Genomic DNA, 13,913 nt, shown 5'->3' on the forward strand with positions numbered 1-13,913 from the left:
TTAAAACTTTAAAAAATTATTTTTTTTATTAATCGTTTTCCAACACAGTACCTCCTCATCGTCCTAAGTGTGTGATGTTGTCAATCCATCTACCTTATTTTCGGGTTTCCTCTGAATCAGCTCGACATGTTCTAAGAAACTGTGGTCATCATCCGGGCCTAGGTTGATCTCCTCATTGACAATTTTCATTCCTCCCGCGGGTACCAGTGTGTGATGTATGTCACTCCCTCTTGCATGCTGGTTCCTGCTACCGTTCGGTTCCTTGGAATCCTGCCAGTCCCCGAAGTACTAGCCATCCAATCGGGTCCGCTTTCTCCTACGAGAGTTTTACTTACATCAGCAAACATACAACACCTCACTTTTAACTGTTCTCGAAAAGGTTTTATAAGTACAGTAGAAAGATTGTGTCCTTTCGACAGTGTGCAAACACAAGTACGATTTCTCTATTTTTTCATGCTGAACTCAGCAAGTACAATTTAATTTAGAAATACTATTTGTTTATAAGCTCAAACAAGGATTACATGTATGATTGATCATCAAATTAACCAGATAATACTACAATTTAAATCCTAGTGACAACCTATTAGTCTTTCTTATTATCGTTGGCAACAACCCGTAACACCATCATAAGTTGATGTGTTTTCTTCACAAAAACCCAATGGTGAATTTTTCATTCTCAAATCCTCCTTTTCACAGCAAAGCAAATCATACTAAGAAACTCATTCTTTATATAAAACCAAGTTGATAGGTGATGGTCTAAAAAAAAACATCCAAGCTGCAATTCTTCTCAGTGATTATGATTTTCTTCTATTACAGGTAATGAATCAGATGAAAACAATCTAGTAATGATCAGATGAAAACAATCAAAACTTAGATATATATAAGGATTTTTGTCTTACCGAATTCAAATCCTAACTATGAAAAAGGAGAAAAACTGATATATTAGCAGATTCATGTTCTTGAGAGTAGATAGAAAAGAACTACGAGAGAAATTTTGAATGTTCTGAAAGACATGGGGCAGACATTGCAATTGAATATCGGAAGAGACTATAGAACAAGATTTTGTGTTACAGGTACATTTTGTAATTTTTTAAAAAAAGAAGGAAAAAAAACGAATAGAAAAGTAAAGCAAAAAGTAAGTAGTTTTGGAGGTTTGTAAGTGGTTTTGGAGATTTTATGGGCCAATAAAAGAGGCCGGAATGTGCACTCCGGTTTTGAAGGGGTGCACAAGATGATAAAAAAAATCCTCTTTTGTAATGGGTTCTCAATAGCATGGTTTCAGTTTAATTCAACAATGACTACACCAACGCAGAAATAAAGAGAACCAACGTGTAGTTATTTATGGTTACCTAACTACAAATCCATCTTCTTAAACTGGGGAAATACTAACTTAGTTTCCATACTTTTTGTTGTTCTACTAAATCTAGTGCATTTGTTTCTTATATCTAAAAAGATGAGTGAAAATAGATGGGTACAACTCATTCTACTACTCTGTGGCCTTTGAAAGAAAACCATATCAAAATCGTTTGTTCTCTGGCTTAATAGTAGTCCTGGCTGTAACTCTTGTACTTCCTGTTTGTTTAGGATCTTTACTTTCGATGACTTTATGTGTAGATGGGAAAAATTAAGACAACATGTAATCCCATCGCTTAACTATTGTAACTCTTGTACTTCCTGTTTTTCTTGTGCTTCCTCAGCACTCTTGGTATGAAATTTTGCTGTTTCGAAAAAATAGTAGTCCTGGCTGTTTTAGTTTTGATGCATTCGTTTGTGAACATGGAGGATGCTCCATTCAATTTTAAAATCCCTTCGCTAAGACTTTTGGAAGTCTTCCCAAACTGCAACCATATCTTCTTCTTCCTCCTCTTCTCCTTCCCCACCCCCTTTTGAGACTTGTCGCTGTATTCGACAAACTCAAATATCTAAGAGCTTTTTACAAAAATAGGCCTGTTTTTTTGGTGCTTTTCAAATGTAGGCCATTTTTTTATTTATTGCTAAACTAGGCAAGTTTTGACCAAAAGTAATGGATGGAAAGTTAGCTGCAGTTATCTTCCAGCTATCCATATCTTCTTAGCTAAAAAGACGTTTTAGTCCTTCAAATCTTCATCAACGACACATATTGCATAATAAAGAGAACGGCTAAGATGTCCCGTATAGAGTACACATGTAGGAGATCTAGCCACATAAAATCAAATACCAGGATTGGTCGTACTTTAAGTTTCTTTAATCACATGGAAAAATCCCCCATTTCGAGCATTACGTCAAAAAAATATCATTTTCACCTGTAAATTATAAACTAAATGAATTCAGCATACTTAAAAAAGAGAGACATGCTTAATAAAAATACAGTGCAGCATTATTTCATCTAATCTCTAGTTCCAGCAACGAAACTGAGTACACAACTGAGTGCAATAAGGACCTTAGTGACTCATTTCGTCCATTTGCAGGTTAACTCAATATATGCACAACAGTTAACAATATATATTGCTACAAGAATCACGTTGGCCTTTACTTATTTTTTGATCAGAGAACATATCGCAAAAGCCACGAGGCTAGGAATATAGAAGTAACTACTACACATAATAGGGCAATACAAGGTTAACCATCTCAATGGAGTTTTTTTGGCACACACCAAACAAAGGAAGGCAGTAACAATACCAGCCTGCAAAATGGTACCAGTAAAAGTCGAGGCGCCAAGCAAATTTTGGCCTAGTAAACTAAGCAAACAGTATGCCAGCAGAAATCCCCAGACCCCAAACCTGGAACCCACTTAACTCCATTTGGCAAATGTAACTGATAAAAATGGGGTATGAGTAGAATATGATAAAATGACTGTGTAAAGAAGACAACGGAGATCAGGTCATTCGATCGGCATTACTTTCAGGGTTTACTACTGCTACTTGAACTTTTCCACCTAATTGGATACTCACAAGGAATTAAGTCATTTCCTGTTCTACTTATGAAAAGAACAAAAATGGGACATTAAGAGCACATCCATGTAGTTACTTGTTTGAGTATATATTGTAGTGTTAATCCCAATTAAATTTCCTTTAGAGTCGAGTAGGGGGCCTCCGCTGCCAAGATTACAACAGAAGTAAGATAGCAGGAGTCAGTTCGTTAATGCAAACAAGATCAGACCGAGTTTAACTAAACTTAAGAAAAAACTGTGGGACAAAAGTATTTCAATTTAGCACTGAACCAAACGATTATAAAAGAAGCTCGGTCAGAAGTTCATCATTCTAAATCTGATCAATAGGTAGAGCAACAATTTATCCCAGAAAATAAGGAATCTTGTAGAATATCACAGGAGTTCGTCGGATAATAACACGGGAATTCGTCGGATAATTGTATATATTTGGTTTACCCGATTATGGTTATCAGACTGCTTATCACACTCCAACAATAAAAACCAAGATCCTAAACAAACCTGTTACCAGGATTGATGGCTGCATCTGTCTGAATTCCGCCACTGATTGTAACTCCAGCTTGGCTGTTAATTTCTCTATTTAGTCCACTAATAACTACAACTGTCAGAGTGTGATCAAATCCAAATGGGTTTCCGATCGCTAAACACTGCTGGCCAACTTTTAGATCAGAAGACTGTCCCACCTTAATTGGCCTCATAAGATCTTTAGCGGCTTCAACCTAGTACGCCAAAAATAACGAAACTTGTTACAACTGTAAACCAAAAGGCAGATACTTTTGTCTTTTCATATAGTAAGTCTTGTACATGTACTCCATTTACACAATCTCCCGTTTATATTCAGCAAGAGAATAATGTTATTAATACTAATAACAAGCACAGTGTGCTTGGTTGACAAGATCATTTACAAGCACAACAAGTAAATACCTGTAAAACGGCGAGATCTTTCTCACGGTCTGCACCAATTAGCTTTCCCTCAAAGTTCTTTTTCACCCTTCCGAGAAACAAACACAATCAAGAATATTGGATACCACAACTTGACCAAGGGCAGGATTGGAATATCTAAATACCGCGGTTGCGTTTCAGCAATCAGCGTAGAGCATCGAAACCTCACCCATCAGACGCAAGAATATTGACTCGGGCAACAACTTGACCAGGGGAAGGATTTCTTGAAAGAGCGTTGCCAACAACTGGACATGAAGAATAACATAACTACATCATTGAGTTACCATCTGAAGTATTCTGGTTCTACCATCAGTTAAAAAATATGAAGAAACAGACGAATCTATTAAAGGAACGAAATGGTTTTTCCACACCAGCGACCACAAAGACAACGACGAACTAGTTCTTACCATGATAGTTTGTAACTATATGTCCTTGTTCATCCCAAATTACTCCTGAACCATTTCCTTCAGGAACCTGGGCACATGTGTAGTAAATGAATAATCAATACCAATAGGATTACAAGCACGAGAGGCTGGTATAAGAACTTAAAGTAACTAATGTGTCATTGAACCCAAACAGTTTCTAAACTAAGATTTCAAAATACTCAAAGACCTAATCCACTGGATTGTAATAACTCATGCCATCATTACCTCGACAACACATGGCTAGCCAGCTAACCCATGTCTAGAGCAGTGGCAAAGAGAAGAGACGTGAACTGACTACTTCAAGACCTGAACTGTCGTTCAGGATTTCTGTCGAACACCTTTGTGTGTGTGAAACTGGGAACTCAGAGATGGCTATTTTGTTGTTGTATGAGCTCCCCTTTAACCTGCAATCGAATTGGAGATAAACCCATTCTCGTGTACCTTCTTAAATACACATACATTCACTAATCAGTCACCATTCATCCCTCAAATCAATGGTGGTAGCTCAAGTTCTTTCCTGTACGGTAGCCGACATCTTTTTGGTTCCAAATTTGCTTTTGATGTGAAATTTCTCTGGTAAGAGAAACTTGTAGTCTACATTTCAAGAAATTACAACGAGAAACTTGTTAAATTTCTATGGTACGAGAAACTTGTTGCTGCTAATTGCTCTCCAAAACCAGAAACCCATCGATGTTGTAGTGTAAACACCATCGACTCACCGAATTTCATCTCCTTGTGGAACCTTGCTGCTGTCAGTTCTTAATATGAGAATCAAATTGTCAAGAAAAATACAGATTTGCATCAAAGAACCCCTAAAATAGATCCATTTAAGAACCCCCAGATTCAGCTGATGCTGCTGTTGTAGAATGACTATTACTTCCTGCGAATCTTCACATACCAATGTTCCTGGTGGTGCTAAAATCCACGATTAAATCTCTTCTAAACATCCACCATTAATGTTAATTAGGTTTGATTAGAGAAAAACCCCTAAGTTATCTCTTGATTTTAGCAGAAGAAAAAATTGATTTAGAAGAACCAGAGAGAACTAGAGAGAAGAAGGAAGAAATGGACGAGAATCACTAAAGCAGTGACGCAAGTACAAAAAGGTTATTTCGGTAATCTTACCACATCCATGAGATATCCCTATATGATATTTTGGCGAGATATTGACAAGTCAACGCGATAAATTGACCGAGATGGTTAAAGTGGATGGAATCCGTTTAACTTGCCTAGTTTTGCAAGAAATAAAAAAAGTGACCTAGAAATGAAAGTGAGGGTCCAGACCAGGCCTACTTTCGCATATAATCCAATATCTAATGAATACGGTGAATCGGTGATTAGTGAGGAATTTTTTTCTTTTCTTTTTTTTTTTTTTGAAGCAGATGAGTGAGGGATTGAGCTTTCCTTATCTGTTTCGGATTTTTTTTCTGAATATATGACTTACCAGACATATATATCTGTGTATCAGATACCCAATTGATCTCCTAGCTTATATCCGCTATTTTTTTTAGAAGAACTTTATTTCTGCTAACTCAGTTAGGGTTTTTTATAACAAAGAAGATGAAGCTTCTACAGTCGATTCTCTTTATATCTTTTTTACTGTTTGTTCCATTCATGGGTGTTGATTCCTCTCCTTCTCCTGCCTGGAACGATAATTTCACCAGCAACATAACAAGAGGTTTATATCTCTCTACTTCTCCTAGCGATACTAGTTATTGGCTTTCTCCTTCAGGTAATATTGCTTTTGGTTTCTACAAGTTACCATGTAGTGTACAGCATTCTTCTTCGTCTAACTGTGATCGATATGTCGTTGGTATATGGTTTGTTAAATCGGCACTAAAAACCCTAGTTTGGACTGCGAATCGAAACCATCTTCCATTACCAAAACCATCTTCGATTCTCTTCACCAACCAAGGCAAGTTAGTCCTACAGGTAACCCAAGACAATAAAGAAGAACCCTTAATACCCGACTTACAGGAACCAATATCCTACGCAAAGATCCATGACAATGGCAACTTTGTATTATATGGTTCGAATTCTCAAATAATTTGGGAGAGTTTTGATTATCCTACTAATACTATTCTCGGCGGTCAAAAGTTAAAAGCCGGAGTTGATTTGGTTTCCCGCGTTTCTGATATGTTTAATCCCGGTTCCGGTGAGTACAAATTATCAATTAGACAGACTGACGGTTTAGTGGCTGTACACAAATTCAGTGATGATGGGACATATACGCATGTGGTATCAAAAGGGTTTAAAGGTTCAATAATGAATCCAGTAACCCTAAATTTAGACAAAAATACTGGTAACCTGTTTCTTGTCAGTTCTGATGATGTAGTGCTCGGAAAGTTGTATGAAGACACAACTCAACAGCCAACACAAGAAGAACAAAAAGGGATGAATAAGGTTTTTATATACAGAGCAACCCTAGATTCGAAAGGGGATTTTAATTTATTCAAGGAAAGGATTGATGGAAATGTTAGTGCGACAAATGATAAATCTTTTAATCTTGTACCACTATGGTCGTCGTCTCATGATAAATGGACTATTGGTGACTATATATTATTTTGGTTACCTTGTTCCGCAAGTGCATGTTTTGCTGGTGCGATCTGTTACCTATGGTGGGATCGAAAGAAAAAGAGCATAATTGGAAATTGGAAAAGCTCACAAGGAGATTTGGAATTGGGAAAATAAATAATTTACCGAGTTTGTGTGGGTGATATTTTATTTGTTTATTACTTTTTTTAAATTTATTTTCTGTATGGGTGTGGGTGATGATATTTACAATTTGAGATCCCAAATTGAAGCATAAAATGGCATCTATTTTGTTCTTTAGATTTTTAAGTATAAAATTGGCTTCACCTACTTGCCACCCACGTTTTTCCTAGTTGCCACTCGCACAAATCACCAACCCCATTTATTCTATTTACCACGCATGAAAATTTTGAAATTTCCTAAATACTACCTATTGACTTTTTGTCTATGATTGTTTCACACAGAGGCAGTATGAATGTTTTCCTTAATCTAAAATTAATTTCACAAATAGATTGAATATTGCCATCATTCCATGATTCATAGACACATTAAGTATTATCCACACAAATAAGCAAATTGAGTAGCAGTTTTGATTTTAATTCATCTAAAACAAATACGAATCAAAGTTATACCAAAAACAATCTCGTTTGATTTTCAATTCATTTAAGTTCTGGATCTTTTGCCATAAGTTTTCAGAAATGGAGTCTTCCATATAAACAATTTGTAAATTATTGGCTGATTGATTCGTTTGTATCACTATGAATGAAATGATAAAAGATGGAGGAATAGTGTATCATAATTAAAGGGAACTCTAACCTGGATTAATACTCCGTCAGTCCTAAATTAAGAGTCCGCTTTGGCTTTCTCAAGATATTAAGGAAATCCTATAAAATATCATGACTAGCCCTTGACTAACCTATTTAATGTTATATTATTACCAAAACTAAATTATTAGATTAAATTTGATAGTATTATTATTTTAGGAAATATTTTAAGAAAAACAAATTTATATTGCTTTTATCATGGAATCCACAATTTAAGAAATATTTTTTCCTCCATTTGATTTTGGTTTCCCGCACTAAAACTTTAGAGTCTTTGGAATTTTAATTTGAGAGGGGAAAAAAATTGAAAATGTAGATTATTTCCTGTTTAAATATGTCCTAGCTAGAGAAACTAGATAGTCTAGCTTATGTTTTTCCATAGTGTTTCAAAAAAAGAGATGAAAAGATTAATACAAATGAAAAGGTTATGTAAGAATAAGTAGAAGTTTTATTAGAAATTTTATAACTATCCATAAATGTTTTTATTTAAAAAGGGAATGACAATTAATACAAAGATATTGAGTAAGTTTCTTTCCTTATATCTGGTAATATTATTTAGGTTTTTGATATTAAATATGATTTTTATGATTATTAAAAATAAAGGGTATATTTGATAGTTTAAGGGAAAAGGATGTCTATAAACGGAGCGGACAGATAAAAGGAGACAGACCAAAGTAGAAATTAGGACAGAGGGAGTAGTGTTTTAATGGCCTTTTATAAAACGAACCGGATCCCTTGACAAAAGGTTTTGACAAAACATTTTAACAAAATTTAGCAACCGTCAGATTCTATATATCTAACGGCTTTCTTTTTGGATGATATGGTACTTAATTTAGTTGTTGTTTGTGTTTGGATACCATAATATGTTAGGACCAAACGTGAATAATGGAAAGAAGTTCGAGAATTTTTTCTCTTCTTCCCGTATTATTATCAAGTGCATCTCTCCTGTATCCCTGATCTCTTTGATTGACCGCTTTTCTTGTAATTTTTCTTTTCATGAATATAATAAATTTCTCAATAGTACAGACAAATCAAAATAGTATATATTGAATCATCATATGATTAATAGATGAAAGAATCAAAATCTCATTACAAAAGGGTTTACTACCACCTATGGCTATATTATTATGTAATCAATAATGAAGTTTTTCTATCGCAACAAGTCTAGTATCTAATATATTTTCCCAGAAAAGCAGACCCAAATCCGCCATCACGAATCTAAATTTAAGTTTTTGATCCATTCGTTGCAGAGTCAAGTTACATAGAGTTGTTGGATTTTCTTAGATTTGAAAAGAAGGATAAGTTTTTCCAATCTAAATATTGCTAATTAAATCAGTCTGGTTTGTTCCCGTGAATAATAGCTTGCTGGGTGTTTTGGGATTAAGATGAAAAATATATGAAGGGGTGATCTGAAGAGTTAAATTCGCCAAATACAAAACTAAGTGTCACGTCATCCAAAAAATAAGCCGTTAGATTTATGGAATCTGATGATTACCAGATTTTGTTAGAAGATTTTGTCAAAACCTTTTGTCGAGGGATCCCGACCCTTTATAAAAAAGGGTTTAAGTAAGAGGAAGAAATTTTTAATGAAAAATTAAATTAATGAAGAGGAAGAAATATAAGATTGGTAATAGGTGTAGTCAAATTTAATTTGCCTTTCATAGGTGGCAAATATGAAAAGTATAATTAAAAATAAAAATTACTTTTGATCTTTTAAAATGGGTGGCAAATAGGAAAAATGTAGGTGGCAAATAGGTTTAACCTTAGATTTTTATAGGAGTAATAATTTTCTATGGAGATCTTTTTCTTATTATCAGTATAGCTTTAGTCCGTGTTGTAATTACTTTTTAATGCACACAAGAAACTTGAGCTAATATGAGTAATCAAGATTGTACATCAAGGTCACTAGTTCCCAACTAGATTGATCCAACGTCTAATTTATTTTGCGTCTTTATGTTAGATTTCTTTTTGTTTAGCTACGTTGCGCGCGATGTGCGGTAGAAAGGAAGTTAGCTTCTTTAGATATCCCACGAGAAGAAAAAATAGAGAGTTTGGAGCTTCTAGAGACGAAGTTTATTCATTGAAAGAGATTTGGTATTGCATACATGCGTTTATTAAAAAAAGGTCGGATTCTTATAGTGAAAACTATTGTCAAACTCGTTTTTCCTACTTTTGTTCATTCACAATCCCAACGTTGGAAAACTTCATTGTCGCATCTAGGAGTGAGCAAAAAGTCCGGAACCGCGGATTTCATTCGTATCTGTCCGCAAAATTGTGAGTGAAATCCGATCTGTAAGAATTATGGACGAACACGGATGGGATTCTCAAATCCGCACTTTTAATGGTTTGGTTGCGGTTGGACTTTGAAATCCGCTGATTCACCCACACCGTAGGTTGGATGTAGATATTAGGTATTACATGTATTATTGTCATTAATCATTTTCCTCTAGTGTTTGGTTGACGTTGCAGTGGGAGAAAAATGGAGATATTAGAACCACACATATATAGATTAGCTGTTAGTAGCGTAGTAGTTGTTTTTGTTGTTGTTACATAGTAAATTTATTAACTAAAATTATCAAGACAAATTTTGTTCTGCACACATTTGAGTTTTTCAGTAAACCTTAATCCATACCTAAATCTTTAGGTGTTAGAAGTTTTCGATGTTTTAGGAAGGTTCCAGAATTTTCTAGAATCATCTAGGTGTTTTCTTATTTTGGTGCATAGAGGTTTCCTGTTTTAGTTAAACTCAAGGTTTCCTTTCTTAGCTATGTTTAGGTTTCCTAGTATAAATCATATACATGGAAGACACGTTTGTAACCTATATAAATAGGTGTACAAGTCTTAAGAAAATACACACAATACAATCTAGAGAAGAGTTCTCATAACTAGAGAATTTTAGGGTTTAAAACGTTTTGTTCATAGAGAATTGTTTAGAGTTTGTGAACAACATCATGCTGGTCATAGTTGTGGTTTATTCTCTGTAATTAATTTGTTCTATAATAATATTTGATAGTAGCAGTTTGTGGACGTAGGTACATTGCCGAACCACGTTAAATCTTGTGTCTTTCTTGTTTCGTTTATGGCATCTTATTTACTTTTTTTTCTTAGTTCTACGTGATCCAAAGAACTAGTGTCTTATGAAGAGGTTAATTCTAAGGTCTGAATCCTAACACGTGGTGCGGTGAGCGTGGAGAGGATCATAATTAGAGGTTAAGATGTCTAGTTCTACATCAAGAGGATTTTCTAAGGTGCATGGATTTGATATTATCAAGTTCAATGGGAAGAATAATTTCACATCATGGCAAACTGATGTAAATGATATTCTTATTAGTATGAAACAAATCAAAGCAATTAAGGAGAAGCCAACAACGTTTCCAAAGGATTGGAATGATGACAAGTGGGATGACTTTGATTTGGAGGCGTGTTTAACTATTCGCTTATGTTTGTCAAGGGAGATCACTCATAACATCGAGTGAAACCTTTGCAAAGGTGTTGTGGGAGAAGTTAGAGAATCTCTACTTACAAAAGGATTCGACTTCTGAAGTTTAGTTGAAGTGTAGACTCCATGCCTTTAGGATGTCTCTAAGTAAGTCTATGATTGATCATATTAATGAGTTTAATAATATCTGTCTTGATTGTATAATATCAGTGTCAATATATCCGATACGGATAAATCCATGATATTATTATGTACGATGCTTTCGTTGACTATTTGCCGAGTGGGAAAATCGATGAAGACGACGATGAAGATAAGTTTGTTTTCGATGATGTGGTTTCTGCTTTACAAGCTAAGGCTTTAAGGAAACAAAAGTTCAGCAATGAAGCAAAATTCGATGGCTTGTTTGTTGATAGAGAAAATAATGTTAATAAGAAGTCGAAGTCAAAGAATTGTTCCAAAAAGAGCAATATTGAGTGTTATTATTGTCGAAAAACATGTCACATTAAGGTTGATTGTCTCAAGCTTAAGGCAAGAGATGAGAAACATGAGAAATCAAATTCGAAGAATATTTTTGCTTCAGTTGCTGAAGGCAGTGAAGTTTTAGCAGACCCAATGTATGGTTTAATGAGGAAGTCTTAACCGTTACATCAAAGAGTTATCTCAATAATGGTTGGATGCTTGATTCCAGTGCTTCGTATCATATGTGTCCTTCAAAGGATTGTTTCACTACTAACACAGAGGTGAATGATGGTACTGTTATGATGGGAATTTCTAATGCCTGCAAAACAGTTGGAGTTGGTACAGTACAGGTTCGTTTGCATGGTGTTATCACAACACTTTCAGAGGTTAGACATGTTCCAGATTTAAGGAAGAATTCTATTTCTTTAGGAGTACTTGAATCTCTTGGATACAAGTATGTTGTTAAATATGGATTCTTGAAGGTATTCTGCAATGGTAGTTTGAAGATGATCGGTGAAAGACATGGTAATTTATATTTCTTACAAGGAGATATGGTTTGTGGTGGAGTTATGGTTTCTCAAAAAATTTATGAGAAACAGGTGGAGCCAACACGTCTATGGCATATGCCTCTTGGGCATATGAGTGAGAAAGGTATGTCCGTGTTGAGTAGTAAAGGCTTGCTTGGAGGTGAAAACACTTGCAAGCTTGATTTCTGTGAGCATTGTATCTTCTGCAATCAATGTAGGAGCAATTTTGGTAGTCTTGTACATCATGATGATATTTTCAATGATGTTGTAGTAAAGAGTTCGTTGAGGCTTGTGAAGGCAATGAATTCTAGAATTAATAGAACTTAAAAATATAGAAAACTTAACTCAAAATTGATTTCAAGTGATTGGAAAATAACCAAGACACTAGAATCCACTATTACACATGAATGATGTCAAATATTTCATAACTCTAATTATCCTTTTAATCGTTTATTTCTTAATCCACAAATAATCTAACATATTCTCAAAAATTAATTATATCCCTTAAGCATAGATTATCTAACCAAAGGATAACCTATCTAATTGAATCACAACTAATGAAGAAAATTATGTAAACTTTTAAGAACTCTGCAAAAGCAGTGATTGAGTGAATTATAATTAAATATTAGAGAAAATGAAATAGTTACCCATTGTTCATGTGTGAATAGCTTCATCCATTGCCTTGGTTACGAGAGAATTAGTCGCTCATCATGTTGGAAACACGCTCAAAAGTTGATTTCATTTATGCTCAAAGGGTTACAAATGATGAATAAGGGAGAATTATAATAAAAATCGGGTTTGCAATGCTTATAACTATTGCAAAAGACGTTACAAAGAGCCGTTACTGTATTGTTGCGTTTTTTAAGTCTGTCTCTGATCTACGACCCACAGTATGAGTCGCTGACACTGTTTAAAAACGACGGTTGTGGCGAGTCTGTTCTTCGTGTTCTTCAGTGTTCTTCAATGGCATCAGCAGCAGCAGGTGGTCTCTCTGTAAATTCGCTTTTTTGACTCTGTGGTGCTCTAAACTTCTCCCAATCTCTCCGTCCCTTCTATGATATCCCAACAGCCTATTTATATTCAACAGCCCCCTCGAATATCGAGTTAAATACCAAAAATTCTCTATTATTCGGCAGTAAATAAAAAATATTCTCCGGATATTTTTTTCTTCATCTGAGCATCTGCAGCTGTCCGAGCTTCCTTATTTTCCATCTACACGCCTCTGCAGAGGCCAAACTCCATCCAAACACGAGAAGTACACGTTTCAATTTGTTGTAATCCCGTGATGGAGTTTTCCGGCCACGTACTCCCTGTTTTCTTCACCACGGCAATTCCAGCCAAATTGGGTCGAAACAAACACCCATACCAGCTTTGATAGGACATATCACAACTACCCATTAAGTTTCAGCCCTTTAGTCTACCCAGAACTGCTTCAAATTTCGATCGAAACTTTATCCAGTTTCAGTGCTTCTTTTTCCCGCCAAATTTAATTTTCAAACGAAGAAGATGGTGTCCCCCTAACCAGCTGTGGGGTGCGAATAGCAGCTTCCTGGTTTGGGGTGACTTAGGGTACCCCTTAGTAATTGAGGTGCCCCTTAACCAAATATGGGCTCCGTATAACAAGTGTCATCTGGGGGTGTTCCGAGTGATTTTTCGAGCCGATTTTTCCAACAATATTTATTTTTCAAAAATACCTAAAAATACACAAAACACCATAATAAGGACGAAAATGAGTACCAACAATACGAAACATTGAGGACAAATTAGACACATAAATGCGTCTATCAAATACCCCCAAACTTATTATTTGCTAGTCCTCGAGCAAAACTAATAAAAAAAATA

At 35.2% G+C, this 13,913-nt stretch overlaps 2 protein-coding genes across 2 annotated transcripts; one reads left to right on the forward strand and one right to left on the reverse strand.

Moving 5' to 3' along the window:
* Positions 1-2,855: 2,855 nt before the first annotated feature.
* On the reverse strand, positions 2,856-4,724 carry LOC113336295 (protease Do-like 8, chloroplastic). The gene is made up of 8 exons (XM_026582245.1): positions 4,698-4,724; positions 4,519-4,533; positions 4,276-4,342; positions 4,038-4,113; positions 3,851-3,917; positions 3,428-3,645; positions 3,007-3,074; positions 2,856-2,914 (listed from the first exon to the last, which is right to left on the reverse strand). Exons 1-8 carry the CDS (start codon positions 4,722-4,724, stop codon positions 2,856-2,858), a joined length of 597 nt encoding a protein of 198 aa, XP_026438030.1.
* Positions 4,725-5,907: 1,183 nt separating this feature from the next.
* LOC113336296 (G-type lectin S-receptor-like serine/threonine-protein kinase LECRK1) lies at positions 5,908-6,984 on the forward strand. The gene has a single exon (XM_026582246.1). It carries the CDS (start codon positions 5,908-5,910, stop codon positions 6,982-6,984), a length of 1,077 nt encoding a protein of 358 aa, XP_026438031.1.
* The last annotated feature ends 6,929 nt before the right edge of the window (positions 6,985-13,913 follow it).

This window comes from Papaver somniferum, unplaced genomic scaffold (assembly GCF_003573695.1).
Source record: "Papaver somniferum cultivar HN1 unplaced genomic scaffold, ASM357369v1 unplaced-scaffold_152, whole genome shotgun sequence".
Classification (NCBI taxonomy): domain Eukaryota; kingdom Viridiplantae; phylum Streptophyta; class Magnoliopsida; order Ranunculales; family Papaveraceae; genus Papaver; species Papaver somniferum.